Raw genomic sequence first — 17,260 nt, 5'->3', positions numbered from 1 at the left:
AACCCGGTTTTTATTAGTTCATGAGGGAGCGCGCACACAAATGTTTACCCCCCCTAAAGAACAGATGGAGGAACAACCCCCCATCCCGGGGGCTGCGTCAGTCCCTCGTGACGTCAGGTAGAGAATCCCCCCCCCTGAAGGTGGAGGCAGGAGGGGGGGTTAAAATACCCCCCGCCTCCATCAAACGGGAACCGGTAACTGTCAGAACCTCTGGAGGTCGGTGTCACCGCCCCCCCCCCCCGGTGGACCGGCACCGGTCCTGTGTGTGACGTAGGGGGGCGGGGGGGCTCGTCCGACTCCCGCGCGCGGCAGAATGCTGGCGCGTAGTAACGGAGAGTCGCGCGGCGGAGCTGGGGCTATTTTTAGCTCCGCGGACTCGCGGGGGGGGGACCCGGTCCGGGATCACGTGACCTCCGGTCTGGTTCGGAGCTAAACCCGGACCTGCGTGTGTGAGATCATCACAGACCACGTGACCCCGCACGTCACGAGCACCCAGAATGTAAACAAACACAACAGGAAGTTGTTGTGGTTTAAAACCCGAAGGATGTTTGTTTGTTTGTTTGTTTGTTTACCCTCAGGTTTTGTCGTTTGTTCTGTAGTTTGACCCTGACCTTTGACCCCCCTCCTCCTCACTGTTGCTGTGGAACTATCCACGGCACCAAAGCAGACCCCCCCAAGGCCAGTAGGTTCTAGTTCCTGAATCACACACACACACACACACACACACACACACACACACACACAGACACACACACAGACACACACACACACACACACAGACACACACACACACACAGACACACACACACACACACACAGACACACACACACACACAGACACACACACACACACACACACACACACAGACACACACACACACACACACACAGACACACACACACCCCCACACAGACACACACACCCCCACACACACACACACACCCCCACACCCCCACACACACACCCCCACACACACCCCCCCCCCACACACACACACACACACAAGCTGATTACATAACGTGGCTCCTGACCAATCCCAGCAGGCTTTGCTGCACAGGAGCTATTTATACCCCAACCCAAGACGGGTGGGTCAAATATACCCCCCAGTCAATTATTGAGAAGCATTCCAAAACAGAGTGTGTGTGTGTGTGTGTGTGTTGGGGGGGGGGGGGGGTAAAACGGGGGTCGGGAGTATTTTTAGGGTCCTTTTTCCTTCAAGCTCTAAAAATAACTGATAACTGGTGCAGCTTCAGCAGGAAACAGAGCAGCTCCAACAGGAAACAGAGCAGCTTCAACAGGAAACAGAGCAGCTCCAACAGGAAACAGAGCAGCTTCAACAGGAAACAGAGCAGCTCCAACAGGAAACAGAGCAGCTCCAACAGGAAACAGAGCAGCTTCAACAGGAAACAGAGCAGCTCCAACAGGAAACAGAGCAGCTCCAACAGGAAACAGAGCAGCTCCAACAGGAAACAGAGCAGCTTCAGTGGGAGGAGACTTGAACTAGCTCTACCTGTGTGTAACTTGAGGACAGCAGTGACCGACCAATCAGAGCAGACGCGGTTTATCAGCTGTCACGTAATGAAGACTCTAGAAGACAATCTGGTGGGATTTAAAGGTGGCCGGCCCCCCCATGAGGCTGACGGGGACACCCCCCCCAGGTGGACAGACTCAATGCAGAGACGTGATTGGATGAATCCACTGTCTTTAATGCTGTACACACACATTCACTGCCACGCCTCCTGAACACAGTCAACAAATCAGAGCGATGAAGGGGCGATGAAGAGGAGGGGCGATGAAGATGAGTGGAGGGGTGATGAAGAGGAGCGGAGGGGCGATGAAGAGGAGGGGCGATGAAGATGAGCGGAGGGGTGATGAAGAGGGGCAGAGGGGCGATGAAGAGGAGCGGAGGGGTGATGAAGAGGAGCGGAGATGAAGAGGAGCGGAGGGGCGATGAAGAGGAGGGGCGATGAAGAGGAGCGGAGGGGCGATGAAGAGGAGCGGAGGGGCGATGAAGAGGAGCGGAGGGGCGATGAAGAGGAGGGGCAATGAAGATGAGCGGAGGGGTGATGAAGAGGAGCGGAGGGGCGATGAAGAGGAGGGGCGATGAAGATGAGCGGAGGGGTGATGAAGAGGAGCGGAGATGAAGAGGAGCGGAGGGGCGATGAAGACGAGCGGAGGGGTGATGAAGAGGAGCGGAGATGAAGAGGAGCGGAGGGGCGATGAAGACGAGCGGAGGGGTGATGAAGAGGAGCGGAGATGAAGAGGAGCGGAGGGGCGATGAAGAGGAGCGGAGGGGCGATGAAGACGAGCGGAGGGGTGATGAAGACGAGCGGAGATGAAGAGGAGCGGAGGGGCGATGAAGACGAGCGGAGGGGCGATGAAGAGGAGCTGAGGGCCGATGAAGAGGAGCGGAGATGAAGAGGAGCGGAGGGGCGGGTGCTGACTCCTGTCCCATTAATTACGTCCACACACCCACTTCACTTGATTCAGTTGGGTCACATTAAACGCAGCGCCCCCTGTAGGCCACGCCTCCTCATTAACTATGTAAAGAGGCGTCCAATCAGGAGGCCAGGGGGGCGTCGGTCAGATCAGACCAAAAGCATGTTTCAGGTCATTCTGCTCTCCAGGTGGGGGTCCAGGTCCCTGAGCCGGGTCTGGGGGTCGGGGGTCAGGGCTGGCGCCGGTCCCTCTTGGTCAGCAGGTAGCACTGGATGGTCCTCAGGCGGTCCTTGGCGGGGGCGAACTCGGGCTGCAGCTTCAGTGTGGACTCGTACCACAGCAGGGCCTTCTCAAACTCCTCCTGCACACACCACAGGTCACCATGACAACACGGCCAGGGAGGCGGAGCTACCCGCAGAGAAAGAACCAGCGTTACCATGGTGATGTAGACGTTGGCCAGGGTGAAGTGGTTCACCACGAAGTGGGGGGCGATCTCCACCGCCATGCGGGCGACGGTCAGGGCGTCGTCCCACAGCCGGGCGTTCTGGAAGATGTTGGCCAGGCTGATGAGGGGCACGTCCTGTTCAGAGGAGACACAGGGTTACCCCCCCCCGTCCTGCAGGGGCACGGGGCAAGGGGGGGCCACTTGCCTTCATGTGATGGGGGGCATGGTTCAGGGCCTGGCGCAGGCAGTCGATGGCTCTCTTGCCTTGACCTTTGACCCTCCAGTACAGAGCAGCCATGCTGGACAACACCCACGACGTCTGGTTCTGATGGGGGGGGCAGACGGGGAATCAACTGGTTAGTCTTTAAAGAGATAGACACCTCAGGAAACGTCGTCGGGACAACTGACAGCAACACTGGAATATGTTCACCACTGACAGGGGTTCGTGTCAGAACATCAGGTGCTATCTAGAGTGAACTCAAAGTGAACACATAGTGAACACACAGTGAACACACAGTGAACACACAATGAACACACAGTGAACACACAGTGAACGCACCGTGAACACACAGTGAACACAAGGTGAACACATGGTGAACGCACAGTGAACCCAAGGTGAACGCACAGTGAATGCACAGTGAACACATAGTGAACAAATAGCGAAAACATAGTGAACGCACAGTGAATGCACAGTGAACCCAAGGTGAACACACAGTGAACCCGAGGTGAACACACAGTGAAAACATAGTGAATGCACAGTGAACACACAGTGAACACACAGTGAACACACAGTGAACACACAGTGAAAACATAGTGAACGCACAGTGAATGCACAGTGAACGCACAGTGAACACACAGTGAAAACATAGTGAAAGCATAGTGAATCCATAATGAACACACAGTGAACACTCAGTGAACACACAGTGAACGCACAATGAACGCACCGTGAACGCACAGTGAACACACAGTGAACGCACCGTGAACACACCGTGAACACAGAGTGAACACAAAGTGAACACACAGTGAACATACTGTGAACGCACCGTGAACACACAGTGAACACACAGTGAACACACACTGAACACACATTGAACACACAGTGAACAGAGTGAACACAGAGTGAACACACAGTGAACACATAGTGAAAACATAGTGAACGCACAGTGAACGCATAGCGAAAAAATGGTGAAAACATAGTGAACGCACAGTGAATGCACAGTGAACGCACAGTGAACCCAAGGTGAACACACAGTGAACACACAGTGAACACATAGTGAACGCACAGTGAACGCACAGTCATACACAGTGAACACATAGTGAAAACATAGTGAACGCACAGTGAACGCACAGTGAACGCATAGTGAAAGCATAGTGAATCCACAGTGAACACACAGTGAACACACAGTGAACGAACACAGAGTGAACGCACCGTGAACGCACCGTGAACACACAGTGAACGCACAGTGAACACACAGTGAACACACAGTGAACACACAGTGAACACACAGTGAACACAGAGTGAACACACAGTGAACACACAGTGAACACAGTGAACAGAGTGAACACACAGTGAACACACAGTGAACGCACAGTGAACGCACAGTGAACGTATAGTGAACGCACAGTGAACGCATAGTGAACACACAGTGAACGCATAGTGAACGCACCGTGAACACACCGTGAACAGAGTGAACACGCAGTGAACGCACCGTGAACGCACCGTGAACACACAGTGAACACACAGTGAACACACAGTGAACACATAGTGAAAAAATAGTGAAAACATAGTGAACGCACAGTGAATTCACAGTGAACGCACAGTGAACCCAAGGTGAACACACAGTGAAAACACAGTGAACACATAGTGAAAACATAGTGAACGCACAGTGAACGCACAGTGAACACACAGTGAACACACAGTGAACACATAGTGAACACATAGTGAACGCACAGTCACACAGTGCACACATAGTGAAAACATAGTGAACGCACAGTGAACGCACAGTGAACGCATAGTGAAAGCATAGTGAATCCACAGTGAACACACAGTGAACACACAGAGTGAACACACAGTGAACGCACCGTGTACGCACCCTGAACACACAGTGAACGCACCATGAACGCACCGTGAACACAGAGTGAACACACAGTGAACACAGAGTGAACACACAGTGAACACAGAGTGAACACAGTGAACACACAGTGAACGCACAGTGAACGCACAGTGAAAGCATAGTGAACGCACAGTGAACGCATAGTGAAAGCATAGTGAATCCATAGTGAACACACAGTGAACACACAGTGAACACACAGTGAACACACAGTGAACGCACAATGAACGCACCGTGAACGCACAGTGAACACACAGTGAACGCACCGTGAACGCACCGTGAACACAGAGTGAACACAGAGTGAACACACAGTGAACATACCGTGAACGCACAGTGAACACACAGTGAACGCACCGTGAACACACCGTGAACACAGAGTGAACACAGAGTGAACACACAGTGAACATACCGTGAACGCACTGTGAACACAGAATGAAAACACAGTGAACACACAGTGAACACAGAGTGAACACACAGTGAACACAGTGAACAGAGTGAACACAGAGTGAACACACAGTGAACGCACAGTGAACGCATAGTGAACGCACAGTGAACACATAGTGAAAACATGGTGAAAACATAGTGAACGCACAGTGAACGCATAGTGAAAGTATAGTGAATCCATAATGAACACACAGTGAATGCCCAGTGAACACACAGTGAACGCATAGTGAACACACAGTGAACGCATAGTGAACGCACCGTGAACACACCGTGAACAGAGTGAACAGAGTGAACACGCAGTGAACGCACCGTGAACGCACCGTGAACACACAGTGAACACACAGTGAACACACAGTGAACACATAGTGAAAAAATAGTGAAAACATAGTGAACGCACAGTGAATTCACAGTGAACGCACAGTGAACCCAAGGTGAACACACAGTGAAAACACAGTGAACACATAGTGAAAACATAGTGAACGCACAGTGAACGCACAGTGAACACACAGTGAACACACAGTGAACACATAGTGAACACATAGTGAACGCACAGTCACACAGTGAACACATAGTGAAAACATAGTGAACGCACAGTGAACGCACAGTGAACGCATAGTGAAAGCATAGTGAATCCACAGTGAACACACAGTGAACACACAGAGTGAACACACAGTGAACGCACCGTGTACGCACCCTGAACACACAGTGAACGCACCATGAACGCACCGTGAACACAGAGTGAACACACAGTGAACACAGAGTGAACACAAAGTGAACACCGAGTGAACACACAGTGAACACACAGTGAACGCACAGTGAACGCACAGTGAAAGCATAGTGAACGCACAGTGAACGCATAGTGAAAGCATAGTGAATCCATAGTGAACACACAGTGAACACACAGTGAACGCACAATGAACGCACAATGAACGCACCGTGAACGCACAGTGAACACACAGTGAACGCACCGTGAACACACCGTGAACACAGAGTGAACACAGAGTGAACACACAGTGAACGCACAGTGAAAGCATAGTGAACGCACAGTGAACGCATAGTGAAAGCATAGTGAATCCATAGTGAACACACAGTGAACACACAGTGAACGCACAGTGAATTCACAGTGAACGCACAGTGAACCCAAGGTGAACACACAGTGAAAACACAGTGAACACATAGTGAAAACATAGTGAACGCACAGTGAACGCACAGTGAACACACAGTGAACACATAGTGAACACATAGTGAACGCACAGTCACACAGTGAACACATAGTGAAAACATAGTGAACGCACAGTGAACGCACAGTGAACGCATAGTGAAAGCATAGTGAATCCACAGTGAACACACAGTGAACACACAGAGTGAACACACAGTGAACGCACCGTGTACGCACCCTGAACACACAGTGAACGCACCATGAACGCACCGTGAACACAGAGTGAACACACAGTGAACACAGAGTGAACACAAAGTGAACACCGAGTGAACACACAGTGAACACACAGTGAACACAGAGTGAACACACAGTGAACACACAGTGAACGCACAGTGAACGCACAGTGAACGCACAGTGAAAGCATAGTGAACGCACAGTGAACGCATAGTGAAAGCATAGTGAATCCATAGTGAACACACAGTGAACACACAGTGAACGCACAATGAACGCACAATGAACGCACCGTGAACGCACAGTGAACACACAGTGAACGCACCGTGAACACACCGTGAACACAGAGTGAACACAGAGTGAACACACAGTGAACATACCGTGAACGCACAGTGAACACACAGTGAACGCACCGTGAACACACCGTGAACACAGAGTGAACACAGAGTGAACACACAGTGAACATACCGTGAACGCACTGTGAACACAGAGTGAAAACACAGTGAACACACAGTGAACACAGAGTGAACACACAGTGAACACAGTGAACAGAGTGAACACAGAGTGAACACACAGTGAACGCACAGTGAACGCATAGTGAACGCACAGTGAACGCACAGTGAACACATAGTGAAAACATGGTGAAAACATAGTGAACGCACAGTGAACGCATAGTGAAAGTATAGTGAATCCATAATGAACACACAGTGAATGCCCAGTGAACACACAGTGAACACACAGTGAACACACAGTGAACGCACAGTGAACACAGAGTGAACACACAGTGAACACAGAGTGAACACAGAGTGAACACACAATGAACACACAGTGAAGAGAGTTAACACAGAGTGAACACAGAGTGAACGCACAGTGAACGCATAGTGAACGCACAGTGAACGCACAGTGAACCCAAGGTGAATGCACAGTGAACCCAAGGTGAATGCACAGTGAACGCACGGTGAACACACAGTGAACACATAGTGAACAAATAGCGAAAACATAGTGAACACACAGTGAATGCACAGTGAACCCAAGGTGAACACACAGTGAAAACACAGTGAACTCATAGTGAAAACATAGTGAACGCAGAGTGAATGCACAGTGAACACACAGTGAACACACAGTGAACACACAGTGAACGCACCGTGAACACAGAGTGAAAACACAGTGAACACACAGTGAACAGAGTGAACACAGAGTGAACACACTGAACACACAGTGAACGCACAGTGAACACATAGTGAAAACATGGTGAAAACATAGTGAACGCACAGTGAACGCATAGTGAAAGTATAGTGAATCCATAATGAACACACAGTGAATGCCCAGTGAACACACAGTGAACACAGAGTGAACGCACAGTGAACACAGAGTGAACACACAGTGAACACACAGTGAACAGAGTGAACACAGAGTGAACGCACAGTGAACGCATAGTGAACGCATAGTGAACGCACAGTGAACGCACAGTGAACCCAAGGTGAATGCACAGTGAACGCACGGTGAACACACAGTGAACACATAGTGAACAAATAGCGAAATCATAGTGAACACAGTGAACGCACAGTGAACCCAAGGTGAACACAGTGAACACACAGTGAACACATAGTGAAAGCATAGTGAATCCACAGTGAACACACAGTGAACACACAGTGAACACACAGAGTGAACACACAGTGAACGCACCGTGAACGCACCGTGAACACAGAGTGAACACACAGTGAACAGAGTGAACACAGAGTGAACACAGAGTGAACACAGAGTGAACACAGTGAACGCACAGTGAACGCACAGTGAACGTACAGTGAACGCGCAGTGAACGCATAGTGAAAGCATAGTAAATCCATAATGAACACACAGTGAACACACAGTGAACGCACAGTGAACGCACCGTGAACACACCGTGAACACACAGTGAACGCACAGTGAACGCACAGTGAACGCACAGTGAACGCACCGTGAACACACTGTGAACAGAGTGAACAGAGTGAACACACAGTGAACACACAGTGAACGCACCGTGAACGCACCGTGAACACACAGTGAACACACAGCGAACACACAGTGAACACATAGTGAAAAAATAATGAAAACATAGTGAACGCACAGTGAATTCACAGTGAACGCACAGTGAACCCAAGGTGAACACACAGTGAAAACACAGTGAACACATAGTGAAAACATAGTGAACGCACAGTGAACACACAGTGAACACATAGTGAACGCATAGTGAACGCACAGTTACACACAGTGAACACATAGTGAAAACATAGTGAACGCACAGTGAACGCACAGTTAACGCATAGTGAAAGCATAGTGAATCCACAGTGAACACACAGTGAACACAGTGAACACACAGAGTGAACACACAGTGAACGCACCGTGAACGCACCGTGAACACACAGTGAACGCACCGTGAACGCACCGTGAACACAGAGTGAACACACAGTGAACACAGAGTGAACACAGAGTGAACACAGAGTGAACACACAGTGAACGCACAGTGAACGCACAGTGAAAGCATAGTGAACGCACAGTGAAAGCATAGTGAAAGCATAGTGAATCCATAGTGAACACACAGTGAACGCACAGTGAACGCACCGTGAACACACAGTGAACACATAGTGAAAACATAGTGAACGCACAGTGAACGCACAGTGAACGCATCGTGAACACACAGTGAACGCACAATGAACACACAGTGAACACACAGTGAACACACAGTGAACGCACCGTGAACACAGAGTGAAAACACAGTGAACACACAGTGAACAGAGTGAACACACAGTGAACAGAGTGAACACAGAGTGAACACAGAGTGAACACACAGTGAACGCACAGTGAACGCACAGTGAACGCATAGTGAACGCACAGTGAACGCACAGTGAACACATAGTGAAAACATGGTGAAAACATAGTGAACGCACAGTGAACGCATAGTGAAAGTATAGTGAATCCATAATGAACACACAGTGAATGCCCAGTGAACACACAGTGAACACACAGTGAACACACAGTGAACGCACAGTGAACACAGAGTGAACACACAGTGAACACAGAGTGAACACACAGTGAACACACAGTGAACACACAGTGAAGAGAGTAAACAGAGTGAACGCACAGTGAACGCATAGTGAACGCACAGTGAACGCACAGTGAACCCAAGGTGAATGCACAGTGAACGCACGGTGAACACACAGTGAACACATAGTGAACAAATAGCGAAAACATAGTGAACACACAGTGAATGCACAGTGAACCCAAGGTGAACACACAGTGAAAACACAGTGAACACATAGTGAAAACATAGTGAACGCACAGTGAACGCACAGTGAACACACAGTGAACACACAGTGAACAGAGTGAACACAGAGTGAACACAGAGTGAACACACAGTGAACACACAGTGAACGCACAGTGAACGCACAGTGAACGCACAGTGAAAGCATAGTGAACGCACAGTGAACGCATAGTGAAAGCATAGTGAATCCATAGTGAACACACAGTGAACACACAGTGAACACACAGTGAACGCACAATGAACGCACCGTGAACGCACAGTGAACACACAGTGAACGCACCGTGAACGCACCGTGAACACAGAGTGAACACAGAGTGAACACACAGTGAACATACCGTGAACGCACAGTGAACACACAGTGAACGCACCGTGAACACACCGTGAACACAGAGTGAACACAGAGTGAACACACAGTGAACATACCGTGAACGCACTGTGAACACAGAATGAAAACACAGTGAACACACAGTGAACACAGAGTGAACACACAGTGAACACAGTGAACAGAGTGAACACAGAGTGAACACACAGTGAACGCACAGTGAACGCATAGTGAACGCACAGTGAACACATAGTGAAAACATGGTGAAAACATAGTGAACGCACAGTGAACGCATAGTGAAAGTATAGTGAATCCATAATGAACACACAGTGAATGCCCAGTGAACACACAGTGAACGCATAGTGAACACACAGTGAACGCATAGTGAACGCACCGTGAACACACCGTGAACAGAGTGAACAGAGTGAACACGCAGTGAACGCACCGTGAACGCACCGTGAACACACAGTGAACACACAGTGAACACACAGTGAACACATAGTGAAAAAATAGTGAAAACATAGTGAACGCACAGTGAATTCACAGTGAACGCACAGTGAACCCAAGGTGAACACACAGTGAAAACACAGTGAACACATAGTGAAAACATAGTGAACGCACAGTGAACGCACAGTGAACACACAGTGAACACACAGTGAACACATAGTGAACACATAGTGAACGCACAGTCACACAGTGAACACATAGTGAAAACATAGTGAACGCACAGTGAACGCACAGTGAACGCATAGTGAAAGCATAGTGAATCCACAGTGAACACACAGTGAACACACAGAGTGAACACACAGTGAACGCACCGTGTACGCACCCTGAACACACAGTGAACGCACCATGAACGCACCGTGAACACAGAGTGAACACACAGTGAACACAGAGTGAACACAAAGTGAACACCGAGTGAACACACAGTGAACACACAGTGAACACAGAGTGAACACACAGTGAACACACAGTGAACGCACAGTGAACGCACAGTGAACGCACAGTGAAAGCATAGTGAACGCACAGTGAACGCATAGTGAAAGCATAGTGAATCCATAGTGAACACACAGTGAACACACAGTGAACGCACAATGAACGCACAATGAACGCACCGTGAACGCACAGTGAACACACAGTGAACGCACCGTGAACACACCGTGAACACAGAGTGAACACAGAGTGAACACACAGTGAACATACCGTGAACGCACAGTGAACACACAGTGAACGCACCGTGAACACACCGTGAACACAGAGTGAACACAGAGTGAACACACAGTGAACATACCGTGAACGCACTGTGAACACAGAGTGAAAACACAGTGAACACACAGTGAACACAGAGTGAACACACAGTGAACACAGTGAACAGAGTGAACACAGAGTGAACACACAGTGAACGCACAGTGAACGCATAGTGAACGCACAGTGAACGCACAGTGAACACATAGTGAAAACATGGTGAAAACATAGTGAACGCACAGTGAACGCATAGTGAAAGTATAGTGAATCCATAATGAACACACAGTGAATGCCCAGTGAACACACAGTGAACACACAGTGAACACACAGTGAACGCACAGTGAACACAGAGTGAACACACAGTGAACACAGAGTGAACACAGAGTGAACACACAATGAACACACAGTGAAGAGAGTTAACACAGAGTGAACACAGAGTGAACGCACAGTGAACGCATAGTGAACGCACAGTGAACGCACAGTGAACCCAAGGTGAATGCACAGTGAACCCAAGGTGAATGCACAGTGAACGCACGGTGAACACACAGTGAACACATAGTGAACAAATAGCGAAAACATAGTGAACACACAGTGAATGCACAGTGAACCCAAGGTGAACACACAGTGAAAACACAGTGAACTCATAGTGAAAACATAGTGAACGCAGAGTGAATGCACAGTGAACACACAGTGAACACACAGTGAACACACAGTGAACGCACAGTGAACACATAGTGAACACATAGTGAACGCACAGTCACACAGTGAACACATAGTGAAAACATAGTGAACGCACAGTGAACGCACAGTGAACGCATAGTGAAAGCATAGTGAATCCACAGTGAACACACAGTGAACACACAGAGTGAACACACAGTGAACGCACCGTGTACGCACCCTGAACACACAGTGAACGCACCATGAACGCACCGTGAACACAGAGTGAACACACAGTGAACACAGAGTGAACACACAGTGAACACAGAGTGAACACAGTGAACACACAGTGAACGCACAGTGAACGCACAGTGAAAGCATAGTGAACGCACAGTGAACGCATAGTGAAAGCATAGTGAATCCATAGTGAACACACAGTGAACACACAGTGAACACACAGTGAACACACAGTGAACGCACAATGAACGCACCGTGAACGCACAGTGAACACACAGTGAACGCACCGTGAACGCACCGTGAACACAGAGTGAACACAGAGTGAACACACAGTGAACATACCGTGAACGCACAGTGAACACACAGTGAACGCACCGTGAACACACCGTGAACACAGAGTGAACACAGAGTGAACACACAGTGAACATACCGTGAACGCACTGTGAACACAGAATGAAAACACAGTGAACACACAGTGAACACAGAGTGAACACACAGTGAACACAGTGAACAGAGTGAACACAGAGTGAACACACAGTGAACGCACAGTGAACGCATAGTGAACGCACAGTGAACACATAGTGAAAACATGGTGAAAACATAGTGAACGCACAGTGAACGCATAGTGAAAGTATAGTGAATCCATAATGAACACACAGTGAATGCCCAGTGAACACACAGTGAACGCATAGTGAACACACAGTGAACGCATAGTGAACGCACCGTGAACACACCGTGAACAGAGTGAACAGAGTGAACACGCAGTGAACGCACCGTGAACGCACCGTGAACACACAGTGAACACACAGTGAACACACAGTGAACACACAGTGAAAAAATAGTGAAAACATAGTGAACGCACAGTGAATTCACAGTGAACGCACAGTGAACCCAAGGTGAACACACAGTGAAAACACAGTGAACACATAGTGAAAACATAGTGAACGCACAGTGAACGCACAGTGAACACACAGTGAACACATAGTGAACACATAGTGAACGCACAGTCACACAGTGAACACATAGTGAAAACATAGTGAACGCACAGTGAACGCACAGTGAACGCATAGTGAAAGCATAGTGAATCCACAGTGAACACACAGTGAACACACAGAGTGAACACACAGTGAACGCACCGTGTACGCACCCTGAACACACAGTGAACGCACCATGAACGCACCGTGAACACAGAGTGAACACACAGTGAACACAGAGTGAACACAAAGTGAACACCGAGTGAACACACAGTGAACACACAGTGAACACAGAGTGAACACACAGTGAACACACAGTGAACGCACAGTGAACGCACAGTGAACGCACAGTGAAAGCATAGTGAACGCACAGTGAACGCATAGTGAAAGCATAGTGAATCCATAGTGAACACACAGTGAACACACAGTGAACGCACAATGAACGCACAATGAACGCACCGTGAACGCACAGTGAACACACAGTGAACGCACCGTGAACACACCGTGAACACAGAGTGAACACAGAGTGAACACACAGTGAACATACCGTGAACGCACAGTGAACACACAGTGAACGCACCGTGAACACACCGTGAACACAGAGTGAACACAGAGTGAACACACAGTGAACATACCGTGAACGCACTGTGAACACAGAGTGAAAACACAGTGAACACACAGTGAACACAGAGTGAACACACAGTGAACACAGTGAACAGAGTGAACACAGAGTGAACACACAGTGAACGCACAGTGAACGCATAGTGAACGCACAGTGAACGCACAGTGAACACATAGTGAAAACATGGTGAAAACATAGTGAACGCACAGTGAACGCATAGTGAAAGTATAGTGAATCCATAATGAACACACAGTGAATGCCCAGTGAACACACAGTGAACACACAGTGAACACACAGTGAACGCACAGTGAACACAGAGTGAACACACAGTGAACACAGAGTGAACACAGAGTGAACACACAATGAACACACAGTGAAGAGAGTTAACACAGAGTGAACACAGAGTGAACGCACAGTGAACGCATAGTGAACGCACAGTGAACGCACAGTGAACCCAAGGTGAATGCACAGTGAACCCAAGGTGAATGCACAGTGAACGCACGGTGAACACACAGTGAACACATAGTGAACAAATAGCGAAAACATAGTGAACACACAGTGAATGCACAGTGAACCCAAGGTGAACACACAGTGAAAACACAGTGAACTCATAGTGAAAACATAGTGAACGCAGAGTGAATGCACAGTGAACACACAGTGAACACACAGTGAACACACAGTGAACGCACCGTGAACACAGAGTGAAAACACAGTGAACACACAGTGAACAGAGTGAACACAGAGTGAACACACTGAACACACAGTGAACGCACAGTGAACACATAGTGAAAACATGGTGAAAACATAGTGAACGCACAGTGAACGCATAGTGAAAGTATAGTGAATCCATAATGAACACACAGTGAATGCCCAGTGAACACACAGTGAACACAGAGTGAACGCACAGTGAACACAGAGTGAACACACAGTGAACACACAGTGAACAGAGTGAACACAGAGTGAACGCACAGTGAACGCATAGTGAACGCATAGTGAACGCACAGTGAACGCACAGTGAACCCAAGGTGAATGCACAGTGAACGCACGGTGAACACACAGTGAACACATAGTGAACAAATAGCGAAAACATAGTGAACACAGTGAACGCACAGTGAACCCAAGGTGAACACAGTGAACACACAGTGAACACATAGTGAAAGCATAGTGAATCCACAGTGAACACACAGTGAACACACAGTGAACACACAGAGTGAACACACAGTGAACGCACCGTGAACGCACCGTGAACACAGAGTGAACACACAGTGAACAGAGTGAACACAGAGTGAACACAGAGTGAACACAGAGTGAACACAGTGAACGCACAGTGAACGCACAGTGAACGTACAGTGAACGCGCAGTGAACGCATAGTGAAAGCATAGTAAATCCATAATGAACACACAGTGAACACACAGTGAACGCACAGTGAACGCACCGTGAACACACCGTGAACACACAGTGAACGCACAGTGAACGCACAGTGAACGCACAGTGAACGCACCGTGAACACACTGTGAACAGAGTGAACAGAGTGAACACACAGTGAACACACAGTGAACGCACCGTGAACGCACCGTGAACACACAGTGAACACACAGCGAACACACAGTGAACACATAGTGAAAAAATAATGAAAACATAGTGAACGCACAGTGAATTCACAGTGAACGCACAGTGAACCCAAGGTGAACACACAGTGAAAACACAGTGAACACATAGTGAAAACATAGTGAACGCACAGTGAACACACAGTGAACACATAGTGAACGCATAGTGAACGCACAGTTACACACAGTGAACACATAGTGAAAACATAGTGAACGCACAGTGAACGCACAGTTAACGCATAGTGAAAGCATAGTGAATCCACAGTGAACACACAGTGAACACAGTGAACATACAGAGTGAACACACAGTGAACGCACCGTGAACGCACCGTGAACACACAGTGAACGCACCGTGAACGCACCGTGAACACAGAGTGAACACACAGTGAACACAGAGTGAACACAGAGTGAACACACAGTGAACGCACAGTGAACGCACAGTGAAAGCATAGTGAACGCACAGTGAAAGCATAGTGAAAGCATAGTGAATCCATAGTGAACACACAGTGAACGCACAGTGAACGCACCGTGAACACACAGTGAACACATAGTGAAAACATAGTGAACGCACAGTGAACGCACAGTGAACGCATCGTGAACACACAGTGAACGCACAATGAACACACAGTGAACACACAGTGAACACACAGTGAACGCACCGTGAACACAGAGTGAAAACACAGTGAACACACAGTGAACAGAGTGAACACACAGTGAACAGAGTGAACACAGAGTGAACACAGAGTGAACACACAGTGAACGCACAGTGAACGCACAGTGAACGCATAGTGAACGCACAGTGAACGCACAGTGAACACATAGTGAAAACATGGTGAAAACATAGTGAACGCACAGTGAACGCATAGTGAAAGTATAGTGAATCCATAATGAACACACAGTGAATGCCCAGTGAACACACAGTGAACACACAGTGAACACACAGTGAACGCACAGTGAACACAGAGTGAACACACAGTGAACACAGAGTGAACACACAGTGAACACACAGTGAACACACAGTGAAGAGAGTAAACAGAGTGAACGCACAGTGAACGCATAGTGAACGCACAGTGAACGCACAGTGAACCCAAGGTGAATGCACAGTGAACGCACGGTGAACACACAGTGAACACATAGTGAACAAATAGCGAAAACATAGTGAACACACAGTGAATGCACAGTGAACCCAAGGTGAACACACAGTGAAAACACAGTGAACACATAGTGAAAACATAGTGAACGCACAGTGAACGCACAGTGAACACACAGTGAACACACAGTGAACAGAGTGAACACAGAGTGAACACACAGTGAACACACAGTGAACGCACAGTGAACGCACAGTGAACGCACAGTGAACGCATAGTGAACGCACAGTGAACGCACAGTGAACACATAGTGAAAACATGGTGAAAACATAGTGAACGCACAGTGAACGCATAGTGAAAGTATAGTGAATCCATA

At 48.5% G+C, this 17,260-nt stretch overlaps 1 protein-coding gene across 2 annotated transcripts in view; it reads right to left on the bottom strand.

Moving 5' to 3' along the window:
• Positions 1 to 1,683: 1,683 nt before the first annotated feature.
• ttc17 (tetratricopeptide repeat domain 17) overlaps positions 1,684 to 17,260 on the bottom strand; it is a 25,079-nt gene continuing 9,502 nt past the window's right edge. The window contains exons 23-25 of one of the 2 annotated variants that reach the window (XM_068309338.1): positions 3,091 to 3,210; positions 2,877 to 3,020; positions 1,684 to 2,801 (exon numbers count right to left, since the gene is read on the bottom strand). In XM_068309338.1, coding sequence (XP_068165439.1) covers positions 2,670 to 2,801; positions 2,877 to 3,020; positions 3,091 to 3,210 — 396 coding nt within the window. In that variant the 3' untranslated portion in view covers positions 1,684 to 2,669. The remainder of the gene's footprint in view (positions 2,802 to 2,876; positions 3,021 to 3,090; positions 3,211 to 17,260) is intronic. The other variant, XM_068309418.1, reaches the window with a different exon arrangement.

Source organism: Antennarius striatus, chromosome 1 (genome assembly GCF_040054535.1).
Source record: "Antennarius striatus isolate MH-2024 chromosome 1, ASM4005453v1, whole genome shotgun sequence".
NCBI classification, from domain to species: domain Eukaryota; kingdom Metazoa; phylum Chordata; class Actinopteri; order Lophiiformes; family Antennariidae; genus Antennarius; species Antennarius striatus.
The sequence above is the reverse complement of the archived record's forward strand: the minus strand, read 5'-3'. Positions and strand labels throughout refer to the sequence as shown.